This window comes from Labeo rohita, chromosome 2, assembly GCF_022985175.1.
Source record: "Labeo rohita strain BAU-BD-2019 chromosome 2, IGBB_LRoh.1.0, whole genome shotgun sequence".
Lineage (NCBI taxonomy): Eukaryota > Metazoa > Chordata > Actinopteri > Cypriniformes > Cyprinidae > Labeo > Labeo rohita.
Genome location: NC_066870.1, coordinates 18,364,000 through 18,384,968, shown reverse-complemented (window position 1 = coordinate 18,384,968; position 20,969 = coordinate 18,364,000). Strand labels below are relative to the sequence as shown.

Below are 20,969 nucleotides of genomic sequence, written 5' to 3'. Positions count from 1 at the left end.
TCTGTACAAAGACGTGAACGAGCCGTTTAATCCAAATGCGTCAAAGCAAACGTTCTTTCACGCCATTTGTCGTATCTACAACAGACTCAAGCTTGTGAACTGTGTCTGAAAGCGAACGCGCATCTTTATACAATATCCAGTGTAGACAAGATAGCAGCAGTGATTGTAATTTATATGTGCTTTTGACGCGACACTCGCATTCAGCGTATTTAAATGGTCAGCCGTTAAGCGACTGAACGCCAGTGGGCGGGGCCTATGGAGATGACTATATGTCGATGCCTTGCTCTGGAGGCAGAGTTTATGCAAATGTTAGTGCTCCTGTGATGTCATCTGGCACCTCAGATCCAAACAAGACATTTTTGGAGTTTGATTAAATAAATGTTTCGTTTTTAATAAGGAGGACGTTTTAAGCTATGAACCTTTTAATGGTACGAAGACCTCTTATATGCCAAAAGATCAAGGCAAATTTGATTTTTCACGACTTTTGATGTTGCATGGATTAATTTAACGATGTCCTTACTACTCTTATGGTCCCTGAACGTGTCAGTTACTTTGCTGTCTATGCAGAGTCAGAAAGCTCTTGGATTTCATCAAAAATATCTTAATTTGTGTTCCAAAGATGAACGAAGATCTTATGGGTTTGGAACCTCATGAGGGTGAGTAACTAATGACGGAGTTTTCATTTTTGGGTGAACTAACCCTTTAAGTGTTAAACTTTTCAGAAGAAACTTGGAATATAGTGCAAGACTTGCTGTTATGGTGCTTTTTTTTCACTTTGGAGCTTGACAGCCCTTGGTCCCCATCCAATTTTATTGTACAGCAAGAAGCAGCTTGAACATACTTAAGAGACTCTTTTTGTGTTATATGGGTTTGTAACAACATGAGGGTAAGTAATTGATTTTGGATGAACTACTGTTAATTTCAAGAAAATTCTGTTTTTCACATCTTTGCAAATGTTACATAACTGTCACTGTTGCAAAAACATTTCCTGTTCCAAAACTGTATTATTTTGAGATTTAAAAAAGACTCACGGAAAACATTTCATGCCACCACTTTCTTACTTTTCTATCAAGCATGACTTGGTATCAGACAAGACATGTCTTCTAGCTTTTTGGAATGGCAGTAAGTAAAAAAAAAGCTCTGCCTTGTGTTTAATGTCTTCTACTAATCAATTGCAATTGCATATATTAATCCCTGTCTATATACAAAGCATGCTGCACTCTCTTCCACTAAAGCATATAGGCATAATTTGCATGCATATGTACAGTACATGCACTTACGTTGAAGAACTCTGGGTTTTTTGTCTCTTTCCCCTCACATGCACTTGCGCTTGCGTGTTGTCTTATAGTTCGAAGGCTGCAATAAGGCATTTTCCCGTCTGGAGAACCTGAAGATCCACCTACGCAGCCACACCGGAGAAAAGCCCTACATTTGCCAGCATCCCGGCTGTCTCAAGGCCTTCAGCAACTCAAGTGATCGAGCCAAACACCAGCGCACACACTTGGACACGGTATGTATGCCCATTCTTATGCCTCTATCAGGTTAAAACACAAAAACACATTAAACATGCACTACAGTTGGATTCAAAAGTCTCAGAAGAACATAAATATTTACACGCACACATTTGTTTAGCTCACTTTTCTCCATTTTTAACTAATTATAAATATGCAAAATATGTATTTTACTAGTGATTCTTGGATCCCTCTGTATATATCATTGTGAATTTACACTTATGTCTAGTCTACAAAAGGTGTACACCACTAATGAAAACAAACAAGTGAGGGAAGCTTACTTGTCACTTTTTCCAGACATGGTATTAGTAATAACAGGGTTTTATTTACACTAAATCCAGAGTAAGGAATTATAGTCTGGAACGCTGGTCAGATCTCCTTTCACTTTAATGGCTGAAGAAAAAAAAAGAGAGCCACTTCAGCGACTACCAGCTCTGGCTGCACATCTCTCTCCACAGCTCTCCCACTGCGGCTCTCATGCCAGTCTGTAAAGCTGTGTAACAACCAGCCTGCGAGCGATATCGGTTTCCTCAGTACACTTAAGTCAACAGAGCTGATTTATTCAAAGCAGGGTGGTTTCGTTCGCTGCTGTCAGTAAGCTTCTGATGGCAGTCGCCGCACTTCTAATTGGAGACGTGCTAAGTGTGCGAATGTCATGATTCGTCACGTAGATGAGTGGAGAACATCTGTGGAAGTGATTTCTCAGGGCTGTTAGAATTATGTCACTCTGTGTCATTAATGCAGACCCTGGAAAAGTTATCCAGCATAGCATTCACATTTTCTTCGCACTCTGTAATTGGGCAGCTGAAATGTATGATGTAAGAAGTGTGTTATTAGAGACACAGCATTATTGCTTAGTCAAGGCTTTTTTAAGAATTTGTGTAGCTCAGGGTGACATGTGCGATTAATATTTGAAGTGGACAGATGCGGCGATTTCATAATATTTACTGAATCTTTTTGTGTGTGTATCACTCTGCACCTGTGTAATATCCTGTGGACGATTTGTTTGATGTAGCCAAGTGAAGCATCTGAAAGCTTTTTTTTTCGTGAACTGTCCTGTACTTTGAGTTTAGAATGTAAAGTAGTTCTTATATATGTTTTAATACTATATTTGCTGCATAATGTGCTACAGCTGTTATAAAAAAGAGATTTTTAGTCTCTGTTGCTCACCCAGGCAGCATTTTTTAAATTAAAAATACAGTAAAACTGTAAGATTGTGAAATATTATTACAATTTAAAATGTCTGTTTTCTATTTTAATGTTTTCAAATGTAATTTATTCCTGTGATGCAAAAGCTGAATTTTTAGCATCATTACACTAGTCTTCAGTGTCACATGATCCTTCAGAAATCATTCTAATATGTGACCCTGGACCACAAAACCAGTCTTAAGTCGCTGGGGTATATTTGTAGCAATAGCCAAAAACACATTGTGTGGGTCAAAATTATTTATTTTTCTTTTATGCCAAAAATCATTAGGGAATTACCTAAAGATCATGTTTCATGAAAATATTTTGTAAAATTCCTACTGTAAATGTATCAAAACTTTAGTTAGTAAATTTTTAATTAGTAATATGCATTAGTAAAAGCTTCATTTGGACAACTTTAAAGGTGATTTTTCAATGTTCCATATATTCAAATAGTTGTATTTCGGCCAAAAATTGTCCTATCCTAACAAGCCATACATCAATGGAAAGCTTAATTTTTTAAACAGTGAAGCTTTTTATTAGAATATTATCAGCACTTGAATTATCTTCATTGACTCAAAGTCATATGATCAGCCAAATTTAGAAAAAATGCATATACACTACCAGTCAAAAGTTTTTGAACAGTAAGATTTTTAATGTTTTTATTTTTTTTTTTTTTTTTTTTTTTTTAAAGAAGTCTCTTCTGCTCAACAAGCCTGCATTTATATGATCCAAAGTGCAGCAAAAACAGTCAAATTTTAAAATGTTTTTTACTGTTTAAAATAACTGTTTTCTATTTGAATATATTTTAAAATGTAATTTATACCTGTGATTTCAAAGCTGAATTTTTTGCATCATTACTCCAGTCACATGATCCTTCAGAAATCATTCTGATAATCTGATTTGCTGCTCAAAAACATGTATTATTATTATTAATATTATTATGTTGAAAACAGCTGAGTAGATTTTTTTAGGTTTCTTTGATGAATAGAAAGTTCAGAAGAACAGCATTTATCTGAATACAAATCCTTTGAAACATTATAAATGTCTTTATCATCACTTTTGATAAATTTAAAGCATCCTTGCTAAATAAAAGTATTAATTTCTAAGCAGAAAAAACTTCTTTAAAAAACACTAAAAATCTTTTGACTGGTAGTGTATAAAACAAGAAATTATATCATAGAGAGGACCCCTGCTGACCCTCATAACCTTATGTCAAGGTCAGTAAGTCTCTTTAATATATCAGATAATTTGGCCTCCTTATGACAAGGCAAAGTTAGTTCAGATTGTAAAATGTCAAAAAATGATATTTATTTATAAATGAATAATGTTTTCAAATATTTCTTCTATATTTTATATGTTCATTCCTCATCTGTTCATTAACATCTGACTAATTTACCCTTGTCTCTTCTTCTGTGCCTTTTGCTTTATTATTTCATGCTCACTTTTGGTAGAAACCGTATGCATGTCAGCTCCCAGGATGCACCAAACGTTACACCGACCCCAGCTCGTTGCGCAAACACGTCAAGATCCACTCCACTAAAGCCCTGCAGGCACAGGACAAGGTAACAATTTCAACTATTTGTTAGTTTTACATCAAAACCTCAGCCTCATTCAATAACTTAATAAGCTAAAACAAAAATACATGCACACACGCAGCATGCAACTAATTAGATGATCTTAATGACCTGATAAATGAAGTCACATCGTTTAATGCATTAACTTCATCAGTAATCTTCATCCCAGAGATCTTTGATGAAAAGGCCTATTGTTTTATAGGCTGTTCCTGCTTTCCAAACAAAGGAGAATGAAGGAGATCTTTGTGTATTCCCATGGCTTTGGCATTCTAAGCAGGAACACATGTGTTCCCGTAATACAGTTAATAAGCAGTGCAGTGCTATTCCTCAAGAGGCCAGATGTGACATGCAAATAGCAAACATGCTCAGCAGCTCCGCTGAATGCTCAAATGAATCAACAACAGAAAGTTGTTTCAGCCACAATAAGATAATCCTTGCGGTACTTCTCTACAAAAGCAAAATGCGCTAAATGCACCCACGTTGGAACTGAGAAAAAGGCTTCACGTTTCTTTTAGTTGAATTTCATTGATCTCAGATCAGTTTTCACACTCTGTTTTCTCTTTTTGACTTTAATTGGGCCAAATCCGTTGCAGATAATTGTCTAAATTACCCAATTTTGATGTTTAGTTATGCCTTTGTAGATAATGGTGTCTGCTTTAGGAAATAGGAAGTAGGAAATCAGTGATGTACATTTTATGCATATGTTTTCAATATCTTGACAGGTCCAGATACACAATAAGGTGGAGCAGGAAGTTGTGGATGTGTGCCTTGGCTTGCAGCATCTCCATGGCTCTACTCCTTCAGTACAGAGCCCAGACCATAGGCGCCCTGTGTCCCTCACTGAGATTCATCAGGAAGGCTTTACTGGTAGGTTTATTCCCAATAGCTTATGGTCTATCCCGGATTGGGCTTTTTGACTTTGGAAGGCTTGAGAGAGTTTGTGGTGTAAAACTGAAGGAAGTGTGCCAGATAGAAATGACCATCACATTGTGTTTTTGATGCCGGTCCTGGCATCCACTTGACATTTCAAACTAACCAGCTTCCTCAGAAAGAATCCAGAATCTGGTTGGAAATTCATGCTGGCTGGAAAGCACATACATTTTGCAGAAGGCCCTATGTTTTATTTTACAGGGATAGTTCCCTCAAAAATGTAAATTCTGTCATTAATTACTCACCCTCATGTCATTCCAAACCTGTGAGACCTTTGTTCATCTTCAGAACACAAATGAAGATATTTTTGATGAAAGCTGAGACCTTTCTGACCCTGCATAGACAGCAACACAACTGAAACGTTCAAGGCCCAGAAAGGGAGTAAGAACTTGTTAAAATAGTCCATGTGACATCAGTGGATCAACCATAATTTTTTGAAGCTATGAGAATACTTTTGTGTGCAAAGAAAACAAAAATAATGATTTTATTCAATAGTTTCTTCTCTTTCATGTCAATCTTTGACACACAAATGTTTGTGGTGGAGCTGATGCAGGAGCTGGCATTCTGACGTAGAACATCCATCTCTCTTCATTCATCATCTGTATATTGTATATTAATCTGGATCAGATCAATAAGGCTGGAAAAAAAATTGCAAGCCATCTTTCTGTTGAAATTTTCAGACATGTTTACGAATGCCTTATTCTGCATAACCATATATTAGATCCCTTAACCCTACCAATACCTAAACTTAACTACTACCTAACTAACTATTAATGAGCAGCAAATTAGGAGTTTATTGAGGGAAAACTCTAAGGCTGCCTCCTAATAGTTGACTAACCGGTAGTTGACGAGAAGAGGCTTGGTCGACCAAACTTTTATTAGTTGCAGAAAAAAATCCACAAGAAATGGCAAAGTCACGCAGACTGTGATGGACAGATCGTTAATGGCTGGTGGTTATATAGTACATCGGGCAGGACATCCAAACAGGACATTCATCATTCATCGACGTCAAATATGGCTTTTCACCTGAAATGAAATACTTTATGTATTCAGCAAAAATGCATTAAAGTGATCAAAAGGCAGAAAAGACATTTAGAATGTGACACGTGATTTCTTTTTCAAATATATTTTATTCAGCAAAGAATCCTAAATCCTATTTTAAATTTTTATAATTCAGTTGAGGTCAAAAAATCGCATCCCCCTTTCAGAATCATTAAACATGTTAGTTATTTTACCAAAATAAGAGGGATCATACAAAATGCATGTTATTGTTCATTTAGTACTGAACTAAGATATTTCACATAAAAGATGTTTACATACAGTCCACAAAAGAAATAAATAGTTGAATTTATAAAAACCTGGTTCAAAAGTTTACATACGCTTGATTCTTAATACTGTGTTGTTACCTGAATGATCCGCTGCTGTTTTTTTGTTTAGTGATAGTTCATGAGTCCCTTGATTGTACTGAACAGTTAAGCTGCCCGATGTTATGCCTGATGACTGTATGATTTTGAGATCTTTTGACACTGAGGACAACTGAGGGACTCATATGCAACTATTACAGAAGGTTCAAACGCTCACTGATGCTCTAGAAGGAAAAACACATGCATTAACTTTTGAAAACTTTTGAACAGAATGAAGTGTACATTTGTCATATTTTGCCTATATATCTTTTTTTTTCATGTAGGACTGCCCTTCAGAGGCTACAGAAGATACGTACATGTTTTCCCACAATATAAGTTAATTTTACCCTGATCTTCAAATTCAAAAAGTTTTTACCCCCCAGCTCTTAATGCATTGTTTTTATAGTATAGTTTTATAGTTGCATATGAGTTCCTCAGTTGTCCTCAGTGTCAAAAGATGGATCTCAAAATCATACATTCATTGTTGGAAAGGGTTCAAATACACAGAAATGCTGACAAACCAAAGAATTTGTGGGACCTGAAGGATTTTTCTGAGGAACAGCAGGCAGCTTAACTGTTCAGGACAAACAAGGGACTCATAAACAACCATCATTAAACAAAAAAACACAGCTGTGGATCATTCAGGTAACACAATGTTAAGAATCACAAATGTAAACTTTTGAATGGGGTAATTTTTTATAAATTCAACTATTATTTCCTCTTGTGGACTATATGTAAACATCTTTCATGTGGCATATCTTATTCAGGTCAGTACTAAATAAACAATAACATGCATTTTGTATGATCCCTCTTATTTTGGTAAAATAATTAACATTTTTAATGATTCTAAAAGGAGGATGCAAACGTTTGACCTCAACTGTATTATAAAAATTTAAAATAGGATTTAGGATTCTTTGATGAAATAAAATATATTTGAAAAAGAAATCATGTGTCACATTCTAAATTTCTTTACTGCCTTTTGATCACTTTAATGCATTTTTGCTGAATACAAGTATTCATTGCTTTCAATAAATAAATAAATAAATCATACTGACACCAAACTTTTGAACGGTATAGTGTAAAAGAACCCAATGCTAGTGAAAGATGACATTGTAAAACCCTGCACACAAGCACTCTGTATAATTCCAGCCACTATCCAATTTTAACCAGTGCACAGAAAAAAAACTGTTTATATGTGCATGCCATTTAGCATTACAGATGTATCCAGGGGAGAATGTTCTCAGACCAGTGAGCCCCGTCCACTCCCTTCCTCATTTCCCTATACCCATCATTTATGCTACGTACTATTTCTGACATCAGCTGTTCCGACGAGCTCAAAAGAGCAGTGTTTGCACAGTCGCTGGGCACCCACCGTGGGCAAGCGGCCACCCTACGCATGTCTCTCACACTCCAGAATCTTTTCCATTCCAGCCGCTTTCTCTTCAGATGCTTGAGACGGAGTCAAGAAGCTGTCAGACAGCGCTGGGCTCCTTTAGTCAACACCTGAAGTGAAAATCCATGAGGGCAGTCTGCACTAATTGCCTTGGACTGCTCGCGACTTTTCTAAGAGATGTGGAAGGCAGACAGAAGCCACAGATATTTCAGTCGTCTGATTCTGATGAATAAGAAAGGAACAATTATGTGTTTCGAGTGAAGAATAACTGTGAGAGATGTTTAACATCAGCAAGCCAAACTGACTACATTATTCATTCTGTCCTTGATCGTTCTGGAAGAATAAGGGAAATTAAACAGCAATGTTATGAGGTTCACTTCTTGTTCGGTTTTAAAATTTGAAGGCACATTAACAGGTTGTAATTCTCTCAGTGAATCCAGATTATAAGTTTCTTTAACATTTATGCCAATAAATAAGCAAGACTAGTAACACGTCATGTGATATGTGTTTTAAAGTACACATTTAATATTCACATTTAATATTTAGTATTTAATAAGGTTCATCAGTTAACTACATTAGTTAACATGAATGATTTAACCATCTTAGTTAATGTTAATTTCAGCATTTACTAATGCATTATTAAAATCACAAGTTAACATGAGCACACAATGAACAACTGTATTTTATTAACTAATATTAACAAAGATTAATAACCACTGTAATAAATGTATTGTTCATTGTTCGTTTATGTTAATGCATTAACTAATGTTAACAAATGTCACCTTATTATAAAGTGTTACCAATATTTTTTATGGCTGGATATGCTCCCATGTGATTGTCTCTTTCCCAGAGCAACATGTTGTTGTTGTTCTTTTTTGGAAACATTTTGAAGTTTGTTTTTGATATGTTTCATCATCTCCTAAAATCCCTTAGTAGACTGCAACAAATTAAGCAATTCAGATTTATAAAATTGATGTGTATTATATGGCTTAGATAACTTGTCTTGCAACATAGATGTACACTACCATTCAAAAGTTAAAGTTCAGTACTTTTTTTTAATGTTTTGGAAAGACGTCTCTTATTTTTAGCGAGGTTCATGTATGTGATCAAAAATACAGTAAAAACAGTAATATTGTGAAATATTATTCCAATTTAAGCAGCTATTACGCCAGTCTGATTTGATGCTCAAGAAACATTTTGGTAACAATTTACAAGAAGGTCCCATGAGTTACAATTAATTCATGCATGAACTAACATTAACTAACAATGAGTAATACATTGCAGCATTTATTGTTCTTTGTTAGTGTTAGTTGTAAAAATACAAATGTTCATTGTTAATGTTTGCTCAGGTCCATTAAATAATATTAACAGATAACATCTTAACATTTAGTTTTAACGGGATAGTTCACCCAAAAATGTCAATTCTTTTTTTTTTTTATTCGTTATTTGACAATAGACAGTCAAAAAACTGACCCAGAATTAGCTACAGAGCTAAATTTTATCTGCTGTCCCTAGGCAGGAGAGTACCAAAACAAATTATATAACAAAAACACTGGTATAATACTATGTACAATAAAATTCCCCCCAAAATTGAAAAGATAAAGAGCGTAATCCCCCACATAGAAACTACAATCCACATTTCTAATAAATTTCCCTATCAATACTACAAAGCATCACCCTTCAAAAATGTATACAACTTTACAACACACCAAAGTTATGTAGCTGATCAAGATACGGAAATACTCAATGGTCACATACCTGACTCATCTTTGTCATATTTTCAGTAGTATCTTAAACTGTGCTAAGGTGGAACACTGTCTAATGTTAGTTGGTAAATTATTCGAGTGATTAACAGAAACAGAAAAAGCTGAATGACCAAAATCAGTAACTCTAAAATTCGCTGCACAATCACCTCTTGATGAGGCTCTAGTTTGTCTTATATTTTCAGTACAAGAGAAAACAAATTATTTCAAGGGTGAAGGGTGCAAGGTTATTAACAATACATTAACAACAATTGTAGAACACAACAAAATTGTCAAAAGTAAAATAAAATTTTACTTAATGATAATTAAACGATGATGTCTGTTGGGTTTCTTGTCAAATACTTTTAAAGCACATTTACACAAAGTATATAAAGGTCTAAGAGTAGTTTTTCCTGCTTGTGACCATGAAGTAACACAATAAGAAAAATGAGAAAAGATCAAAGAATTCAAAAAGACTCTAGAAGCTTCTATTGAAAGTTGACTCTGTATAAATGTAAAATTTCTAAGTTAAGGCGTCACTGCACAGACTATTTTTCGAACATGTTTTTCAAATGTTAAATGAGAATCTAAGATATTTAAAATCGGGTACAATTTGTAATTTTTTACCATTAACTAATATCCGTTTCGACCCTCTCCTTCTTTTTAATTTTAAAATGCATAAAGGCACTTTTCCAAACATTTAATGTTAACCAGCACTGAGTAAACCAAGTACTCCAAGACACGTGTCAGATTAAGATATTTTTGATGAAATCTGAGAGCTTTCTGACCCTGCATAGACAGCAATGCAACTACCACGTTCAAGGCCCAGAAAGGTAGTAAGGACATTGTTAAAAATAGTCCATGTGACTCAAGTGTAATGAAGTTACGAGAATACTTTTTGTGTGCAAAGAGAACAAAAATAATGACTTTGTTCAACAGTTTTACGAGAGTTTACGACGTTCTTGCATTGAACATACATCTCTTTTAGTTCATCGTCTGTATATTCTTGTTTGAATAAGTAAGGCTGGGCAAAAAATTGCAAGTTTACAAAGACTGATTTATATACAGCATGCGTCTTACTCTGCTTGTAAACAAGGCACAGCGCATCCGGACCTATGTCAGAGCATCGGCTCCTGCGTCAGCAGCTCCACACGTATGCTTTGTGTCCACTCATAGACGCTTGTCAAAGTCGGACACAGAAAAGAAGAAATTGTTGACTGAAGTTGTTATTTTTGCTTTCTTTGCGCACATAAAACATCCTTGTAGCTTCGTAACATTACGTTTGAACCACTGATGTCACATGGACTATTTTATTGATGTCCTTACTACTTTTCTGGGCCATTAAACATGATAGTTGCATTGCTGTCTATACAGGGTCAGAAATCTCTTGGATTTCATTAAAAATATGTTAAAGAGATCTATTTTTTTCCCCTGTGGGTTTCCAGGATACCCAGAAGAGGATGAATCCTGTAGCAGAGCCTTATCTCTGGAGCAGCCCAGCAGACACTGCAGAATGGAGCACAGCAGCATCAGCCTTCACAGCCATCTGCACAACAACAAGCTCAGTCAGCCAAGGTGAGGATCAGCAGTCTGTCAGTATAAGCATCACAATATATGACCAGGAACATCATGATACTGTATAGGGCTTTTCACACCGCGCTTAACCCAGGGTTATCATTGCTAATTAATTTATGCAAACTAGATAAAGTGCTGGGTTTTAAAACCATGCTTCGGTTAGCACTACTTTTGTGTGGTTAACCAGCCATTGCGGTAACAAACTTGTCTTGTTTGTTTTTGTTAGATGCTTAGCAACAGACGCCCAATCACATGCCTCATATTCACGTGCTTTGGACAGTCACGGAAACAAAGCGTGTATAAACAGTTGTTTCAGCATTTGAGGGAAAAAGTCAAGAAGAAGAGAGTTTCATTTTTACCTTTATAGTCCTAAAGGTCAGATTCAGGAAAAACGTATTAGTCAATACCAAACAGTGCATGTTTTAGTCCATTGTCTGACACTGATTTTAACTACACCCCTGCATTTATGATTAGGACATATTCATGTGTCTCTCTCTCATAGCTACATGGTGAGTAGATAGACCCCATCATTTTGAGGTAAATGTGTTCAAAAGTCTGAAAAATCTGTGTGTAACTTTAAGGAACGTCACTACCAAACACCATTTTTCTGCAATTAAGCACATTTTATTGGGGGTTTTCCATAACATTTAGTTTTTATATGTGTACAACTGTTCAGAACTGTGCTAGCTAACCATGTGTCAATCAGCATCTGTGAGCTAAAATTGTCACTACCAAAACATTTGGTGGAGTAACGGTAGTGACTTCATTCATTTTTGGGGTGTTATTCCATAAATTTGCCACCACCGAAACAGTCATGACCAAAACATGTCATCATTGTTTTGGCAGTGACAAAAGGGAACATATAATCCTCATATTTGGGGGAAATAAACAATTTTAGTACAGATGTGCAATAGTATGTGGGTTAAAATTCTGTAATGTGATGTGGTCGCTATCAAAAGATTACTGTCACTATCGAAAATGTGCAGTCACGACCGAAACATGGGGTGTCAAAAATAAAGTATACTGAATTATCAACTAAGATGTTATGATGTTTTTGTTTCACTGTATATTCAGACTAATGAATCCTTAAGTATGAAATCAGTATGATCAACTTTCAGCATTTTACAAAGAAAAACTGAATTCAAAATACAACAAATCTCACAATTACACTTAAAATATATTTTTCTAAAAATGCAATTGTAATTAATTTACCTCTGAAAAATATATGTACAATTTAGATGTAAGCAAAATCCACTTCCAGAACAAAAACTGACAGATAATGTACTCACCCCTTGTCATTCAAGATGTTCATGTCTTTCTTTTTATCCGTCGATTATATAGAGAAAAATGCAGAAATGTTTTCCTCAAAAAAACTGAAGAAAGAAAGATATGAACATCTTATCTGTAAATTATTGTCCTGGAAGTTGACTTCTCCTTTAATAGATCAATCTAACACTTCTAATTAAATTATATATTACAGTGTTTCGGTAGTGACAAATATTCCAAAAGTTTCTAAAAATACAACATGAGAATTAACTGCACAATTACTAGAAATGTGTGCCTTGAATATTATAAAAATTTGCATACGTAGAAAAATTTGTGGAAAAATAAACATTTTCTTTTCAAGACATTTCCAACTCTGAATTTGGAGCAATTCTGTAGAATGGCCCATTTAATGTATTCCCATTGCTTTTGTGAGAAAAGCAATGCCCTTGTATTTAAAGAGATAGTTCACCCAAAAATAAAAATGACCCTATGATTCACTCACCCTCAAGCCATCCTAGATGTGATGACTTTCTTCTTTCAAACAAATGCAGTCAGAGTTATATTTAAAAATGTCCTGGCTCTTCCAAGCTTTATAATGGCAGTGAATGGGTGTTGAGATTTTGAAGTGTAATAAAGTGCATCCATCCATCATAAAAAGTGCTCCACTAATAAATAATAAATAAAAACTTTATAAACCACAATCTCTAGCTTTCGCTAACTGGTGTAAGTGGGCTATAGATATAATGTAGCGCAATATAAATTTTGGGAAAAAATACAGCATGGAAACATCCAGTTTGCTTCTCTGATACATATGGGAGCAATTTTACTTGAGTCTAATTGGCTATTTGTCACTGAGTGAAGGACTGCATCTGCAGTGCATATATGTGCGTCAACCACAGCAGTTAGGAACATGTGCTTATGATGTGAAACATTAAAAAAGCACAGGCGATACGATGGGAGCAAATCATCCCTGCCCCGAGATCGAAGACATTATGAAGTGTGGCAACACGTGTTTCTTCAGTAGAAAAATATTATTATTATGCATTCGCATGGGTCTTTTTACAGCACAAAGTTAACCCGTGACCTGTTCTCTGAGTGTTACTGTTGCGCTGTCACGCAAATATGTCCCGATTGTGAAGGGATTTGATCTGATCTGGATGTCTTGCATTAAATTGTTTGTACAATCTTACGCCATATGGACGATTCAGAGATCATAGGGATTTTTTGCAATTGCGGTCACTTTTGTGGTCACTAAAATTTGGTTCTTAGAAATGGCTGTAATGATTCCTCTCATTATTTCATTTTTCTTTATTGCTGTTGTTAAAGAAGCGTATTGTTATGCTGTCATTCACCACAAACAGGCACTGTTTGTTTCCGAACGTTTGCTTATCCAGACGCGTCCGGAAAAGAAACACATGCCATGACTTGCTTTGTGTAAACAACAATCACTCTTGAGGTGATGTGACAAAAAACGGCGCTGCAAACTCTGTGGCTGTAAACAGGAAATGTGTTTTATCAAATAGCAAAACATATCAGCAGAACCTACTTAACACTTCACGCACACTCTCGGTTGCCAGCTGAAGGCTTGGGTTTGTGGTCCCACAACAGAAAGCTGAATACTTTTTTTCCCCAAATGGGTTTTAAATGATATCATACATTTTATAACTAAATTATCTTTCCTAATTCCTGTCATCAGAATCTGATCCCTTGCGAAATTTGTTTCCTTTGGCAGAAAATAAGCATTTAGGAGACTTTGCTTACTGAGTATTGTTGTTATTTCAAAATCCTGTTATGAAAAGTTTGAGTGATTTGCGGTTCGTTTTTGTGTAAATGTGCGTGAATGCTCATGGACTTTCTTTTAAAGCGGTTATCAAGAAAGACGCTATCATATGGTCTTTCATTAGTTGTTAGCCATTAGATTTTCAAAAGTCAGACGTTTTTGGACAGTAAGATTTTTCATGTTTTTTTAAAGAAGTCTCTTCTGCTCAACAAGCCTGCATTTAAAAAAAAAAAAAAAATCCAAAAAACAGCAAAAGCAGTAATATTGTGAAATATTTTTACTATTTAAAATAACTTTCTATTTGAATATATTTTAAAATGTAATTTATTCTTGTGAGCAAAACAAAATTTTCAGCATTACTCCAATCTGTAATGTCACATGATCCTTCAGAAATCATTCTTAATATGCTGATTTGCTTCAAGATTATTGTTTATTATTATTATCAATATGTAAAACAGTTGAGCACATTTTTTCAGGATTATTTGATTAATAGAAAGATCCGAAGATCAGTATTTATCTGAAATAAAAAGCTTTTGTACCATTATACACTATACCTTTCAAAACTTTGGAGTCAGTAATTTTATTTTTATTCAATAAACAAAAAAAAAAAATGTTTTTTTGAGCAGCAAATCAAACTATTAGAAGAATTTCTGAAGGATCATGTGACTGGAGTATTGATACTAAAAATTCAGCTTTGAAATCACAGGAATAAATTTTTCATTTAGCAAGGACACATTAAATTGACTGTAAAACATTTACAATATTACAAAAGATTTCTGTTTCAAATAAATGCTGTTCTCTTGAGGTTTTTATTAATTGAAGAATCCTAAAAAAGTATCACAGTTTATGCAAATAATACTTTTTTTTATAACTTTAAGCAGCACAGCTGTTTTCAACACTGATAAAAGTAAGAAATATTAATATGACACTGGAGTAATGGCTGCTAGAAATTGAAGTAATTACAATTAATTAAAATATATTCAAATAGAATAGTATTTTTCACAATATTACCATTTTTACTGTATTTTAATCATATAATATACACAGTTTATTTATAAAGTATAAACAACTTCTTTCGAGAACATTCAAATCTTGTATTTTGCCTTTTTAAATATTAAATCGTAATGTTTATGAATGTAAAAATGCATATCGAGCATTAGCTCTTATATTTAACCTAAAATATTGACGTTTCTGAATGTTCACAAGTTAAAAAATGCTTATGTACACTGTAAAAACTATTTGTTGAGTCAACTTAAAATAATTTGTTACCCAGCTGCCTTAAAATTTTAAATTGTCAACTCAAAAAAAAAATTATCCAACGTGAAATGTTAAGTTGTACTAAGTGACAACTTAGATATTTAAGTTGATTCAACTTAAAATTTTAAGGCAGCTGGGTTACTTACACAAATATCTAAAGTGTCACATAGTAAAACTTAACATTTCAAGTTGACTAACCTTATTTGCGTTGACTAAACTAATAAATTATTTTAAGCTGACTCAACAAATTGTTTTTTACAGTGTACAAATATTAAATCAGTAACACCTTACAATAAGGTGTCGTTTGTTTACATTAGTTAATGTATTAACTAACATGAACAATGAACAATACATTTATTACAGTATTTATTCATCTTTGTTAATGTTAATCAATGAAAATACAGTCGTTCATTGTTAGTTCATGTTAATTCACGGTGCATTAATTGATGTTAACAAACACTAATAACTAATGAACTAATGAACTTTACTGTAAAGTGTTACCATTAAATCTAAATGTATAATGATCATTGGCAAGTTATGTGTTTTTCCTGCCCAATTCACTTAAACTCTTATTGTGTACCTGCTGTTTTTAATGAAGAATGATGCTTTTGGAGCTCCTTTGGTAGTCGGAGCAACGTTTTGTAGTAGTAATAAGTTTTCCTCCACCTGTGTGTTTAAAAGGACTGCTGGGTCCATAAAAACTTTTCCAAGATGAAAGTTCCTGCCCTGTAAAGTTGAGTCATTTCATTCACTTATTTAATGAGCTCCTCAAACATGACAGGATACCTTACCCAAACGTCTTTAAGCAGGTCTTTCAGTGTAGTGCGCTGGGCGAAAATAACACACTGTCAAGCGAGAGGAGGATCGGTGTGATGGGTAAATTGGGATTTTTAAACGCTGCATGAAAGATTCCTCTCATTCCAGCCTAAGGGTACGTACGGGCAGCTGGCTGCGATTAGTGCGTATAGAGAGGCTCGCTGTAAAAATATGAAGAGTGGAGCTGTTTTCCGAGTTTTGTGCTGACAGCCGCTCTATTGGGACACAGCCCTCTGCTCCACACACATGGCAGCGCTGCAGGGCTCCCACACACAAACACACACTACTTATCTGCCTCGCTTATACTGTGAAAGCCAGTGATAGGACACAGCGCTACCAGGAACATGATGGATTTTGTTTTCTTTTCACCAGTTTTGAACATTTTGTTGCTAATATCATTTAAAATATGTACTATGGGTGAGCTGGAGTTACATTCAAAACAAAGTAAAATGTAGAAAATCGAATTGAATTGAACTGAAATGTATTTCGCCTGAAGAAAACATTCTCTTGGACTCCAGGTCCTGTACACATACATAAATCAATGTCAAAATCATTAAATAAATAAGAGCAGTAAAATAATACTAAATTGGATAGCTAAAACAAAAATAAATAAATAAATAAATGTAATAAAGTTAAAATTGTTCTAAAAAATTGTAAAATAACAGCATGAACATTATTGTAAACAAACATTATACATTATACATAACGTTTATAATGTAACGTAATGAAACAAAAACAATTATAAAATAACAGTATAAACATTAACAAACAAAATATAAACAATTTTTTTTATAATCAAATCAACTAAAGTAAAAATGCTATTTAAAAATGACAAGATTACAAAATAATACATTAACGTAAACAAAATAAAACAAAACATGAAAAAAGTTAATAAAATTAACAAAAAGTTATATAAATAACAAGCTTACAAAATAACAGTATACACATTAAAGTAAACAACATAACATTATAATGCAATGTAATCATACAAACATATTACAAAATAACAGTATAAACATTAACATAGACAAAATAAAAACATAAAAAATGGAAAAAAGTAATAAAATCGACTAAAATAAAGATGTTATAAAAATGACAAGATTACAAAATAACAGTATAAACATTAATATAAACAAAATATCAATATAATGTAATGTAATAATACAAAAAATACAAAATACATACGAACATTAATGCAAACAAAAAAACACCATAAATAAATAAATAAATTGTACAAAAAAATCAACTATAAAAATGGCTAGATTACAAAATAACAGTATAAACATTAACGTAAACAAAATATCAATATAATTACATTGTAATGTACTAATACAAAAAATAGTATGAACAGTATCGTAAACAAAAAAAAGTGAAAAAATAAACTGTAATAAAATATATATATATATATATTTATAAAAATGGCAATATTACAAAATACCAGTATAAACATTAACATAAAAATATCATTATAATGTAACAAACAAAAAATATTTAAAAATGACAGTTATACTGCTATACATTAACATAAAAAATGAAAAAGAATAAAATGAATGAAATATAATGAAACTAATAATAATAATACCTTAATAATCATTAAGCATCACTGGACAGACCCATAAAATACATTCAACAAATGCATCTCCTGAAATATGTCAATTTGATATAAAAATACTGGAGAAAATAGTATTCTAGTTCTGTAAATGTTAAACAAAGTGCAGATGTTAAATTATTTTTGGAGTACCACAACTCATGTAATTACATTATCAAATTTGTACAAATATTGAATGTGTAAAGAAATGTTGTTATTCCTTTTCTCTGATATGTTTAATAAAGGCTTATCTCTCATCTACACAATATTTAATTTAGAGGAGGTGATCAAATTCAGTGGAAGAATTATCCTAAATTCCAAGACAACTATTTTTTTCTGAATGTTCATGACTGGTTAGTTTTCACTGGAGTGAAGCTCCATTTAAGGAGATGTGAGTTATATTGACAAAAGCATCTCTTGCTGATGAATAACACTGAAGATCTGCCAAAAGGGCCGAACACCCTCAGGCCTCTCTGTAAGGGGCCACATCATTTAAATGAACACTGTGCTCCACATAAAGAGCAACATGATGGTTCATTGAAGGCTAGCCGTGAGTCCCTCTGAGTTACAGCCTGTGCCGGGCTCTCAAGAGGAATGAGTTACCAATAGTAACATTCTTTCATCGGTTACTGATCTCTACATAGCTGGAATAATATATTAGTCATAACCACAACTTCTTGGTACTGTTTGTATGAGAACTGTTTGTTTTTGTGTTGTGTGAGGCAATCTTTTTTGAAGCTTTTATTTAATCATTTAAGCAGTTCTTCAATCTGGGCTGCATTTGACATGCACTAGAATGAATAGAATAGAATAGAATAGAATAGAATAGAATAGCAGTAAAAATAAAATAATAAAATAAATAGAAAAATGATTAAAAAAGATATTCTTGATATAAAATGTTTGATGTTTATAGATATAATATAAAATGTATAATGTTTATAGATATGGATGTGACTTAAAAATAGAATAGAATAGAATGTAGTAAAATTAAAACATTAAAATAGAACAATTCTGAATTATTATATTTATTATATTATCTTGATATGATATATTTGATTTATAAATGGATGCAATTAAAATAGAATTAAAAATAAAAAATAGAACAGAATAGAATGTCGTGAAATTAAAACAATAACATAATAGAACGTTTCTGAATATATATATATATTCTTGATATGTTTCATTTATAAATGGATGACTTAAATTAAAAATAGAATAGAATGCAGTCAAAATAGAAAAATTCTGAATGATTGTAAAATATATATTCTTGATATAATTTATTTGATTTATAAATGGAAGACTTAAATTAAAAATAGAATAGAATAGAATGTAGTACAATTAAAACAATAACATAAATAGAAATGTCCTGAATTATTATAAAATATATATTCTTGATATAATGTTTCATTTATAAACAGATGACTTAAATTAAAAATAGAATAGAATGTAGTCAAATTAAATAAAATGATTATAAAATATATATTCTTGATATAATATATTTGATTTATAAAGGATGTAAATTAAATTAAAAATAGAATAGAATAGAATAGAATAGAATGTAGTAAAATTAAAACAATAAAATAAATAGAACTATTCAGAATTATTATAAAATATATATTCTTGATTTGATATATTTAATTTATAAATGGATGCAACTTAAATTAAAAATAGAATGTAGTAAAATGAAAACAATAAAATAAATAGAAATGTTCTGAATTATTATAAAATATATTCTTGGTTTAATATAAATGGATAAATGGATGCAACTTAAATTAAAAATAGAATAAAATGTAGTAAAATGAAAACAATAAAATAAATAGAAATGTTCTGTATTATTATAAAATATTTACTATTGATATAATATATTTGATTATAAATGGATGACAAATTAAAACTAGAATAAAATTGTCAAAATAAAACAATAAGTAGAAATGTTCTGTATTATTATAAAATATATATTCTTGATGTAATATAAATTGATTTCTAAATGGATGTGACTTGAATAGAATGTAGTAAAATTAAAATAAATAGAAAAATTCTGAATTATTAAAAAATATATATTCTTGATAGGATTTATAGATATTGATGTGACTTAAATTCTCTAAATAAACAGAAAATTTGAAGTGTGTGTCTATACACTCACACTAAAAGTATATATAAATATATATATCAGTATATTTGATATACTTCAATTATAAAATATATATTTTTAATATACATTTGATTTAGAAATGGATGTGACTTAAATTAAAAATAGAATAGAACAGAATAGAAAATAGACTTTATTAATTAATTTATTTTAAAAATTTAAAATAAATAGAAACATTTTGTATAATTATAAAATATATATTCTTGCAATAGTATTTGTGATTTTTAGATATGGATGTGACTTAAATTCTCTAAGTAAGTAAATAAATAAATACGTAAATTATAAAATATATATTGTTGATATAATATGTGATTTCTAGATGTGGATGTGACAAATTCTCAAAATAAGTAAATGGTAAATATATATATACAGTATAAATATATAATAAACATAAATATTGGCAAAAAAAAATACGGTTGCAGTCATGTAACCTTGAATCCTGTATAAATTGTCACCCCTAGAATTCCCTCATAATAGCTCATGCATTAAAGGCCATTCATTAAATCATTTAAGAGAAGTTTAGTGTGCATGATTATAGACATGAATGCATGAATTTAAAAGCAACTGCTGGGTTATTTCAGACTTTCTCCACTGGTTTGTGGACTCAGCCTGGTCAGTGGTACCAATGAGGTCCAGTCTGTCTCTGACAAGCACAGCTCCTTCCCAAACCCACATCAAAAACTCAACCAGATGTTTCATGAAGTACCAATAAATCACCACGGTAAGAAAGCTATCCTGTTTTACCTTCATTAATGTTAAAAAATGGCGCAAGGCATTCTGCACTCCGCTGCTTTATA

The 20,969-nt window shown here is 32.5% G+C and overlaps 1 protein-coding gene across 3 annotated transcripts in view; it reads left to right on the top strand.

Moving 5' to 3' along the window:
- LOC127152114 (zinc finger protein GLIS1) overlaps window positions 1-20,969 on the top strand; it is a 45,469-nt gene that overhangs the window by 23,083 nt on the left and 1,417 nt on the right. For 2 of the 3 annotated variants that reach the window (XM_051092569.1, XM_051092559.1), the window contains exons 5-9: window positions 1,349-1,510; window positions 4,151-4,261; window positions 4,996-5,140; window positions 11,187-11,316; window positions 20,754-20,893. In XM_051092569.1, the coding sequence (XP_050948526.1) occupies window positions 1,349-1,510; window positions 4,151-4,261; window positions 4,996-5,140; window positions 11,187-11,316; window positions 20,754-20,893 (688 nt within the window). Of the gene's footprint in view, window positions 1-1,348; window positions 1,511-4,150; window positions 4,262-4,995; window positions 5,141-11,186; window positions 11,317-11,542; window positions 11,654-20,753; window positions 20,894-20,969 lie in introns of those variants that run through there. The other variant, XM_051092576.1, reaches the window with a different exon arrangement.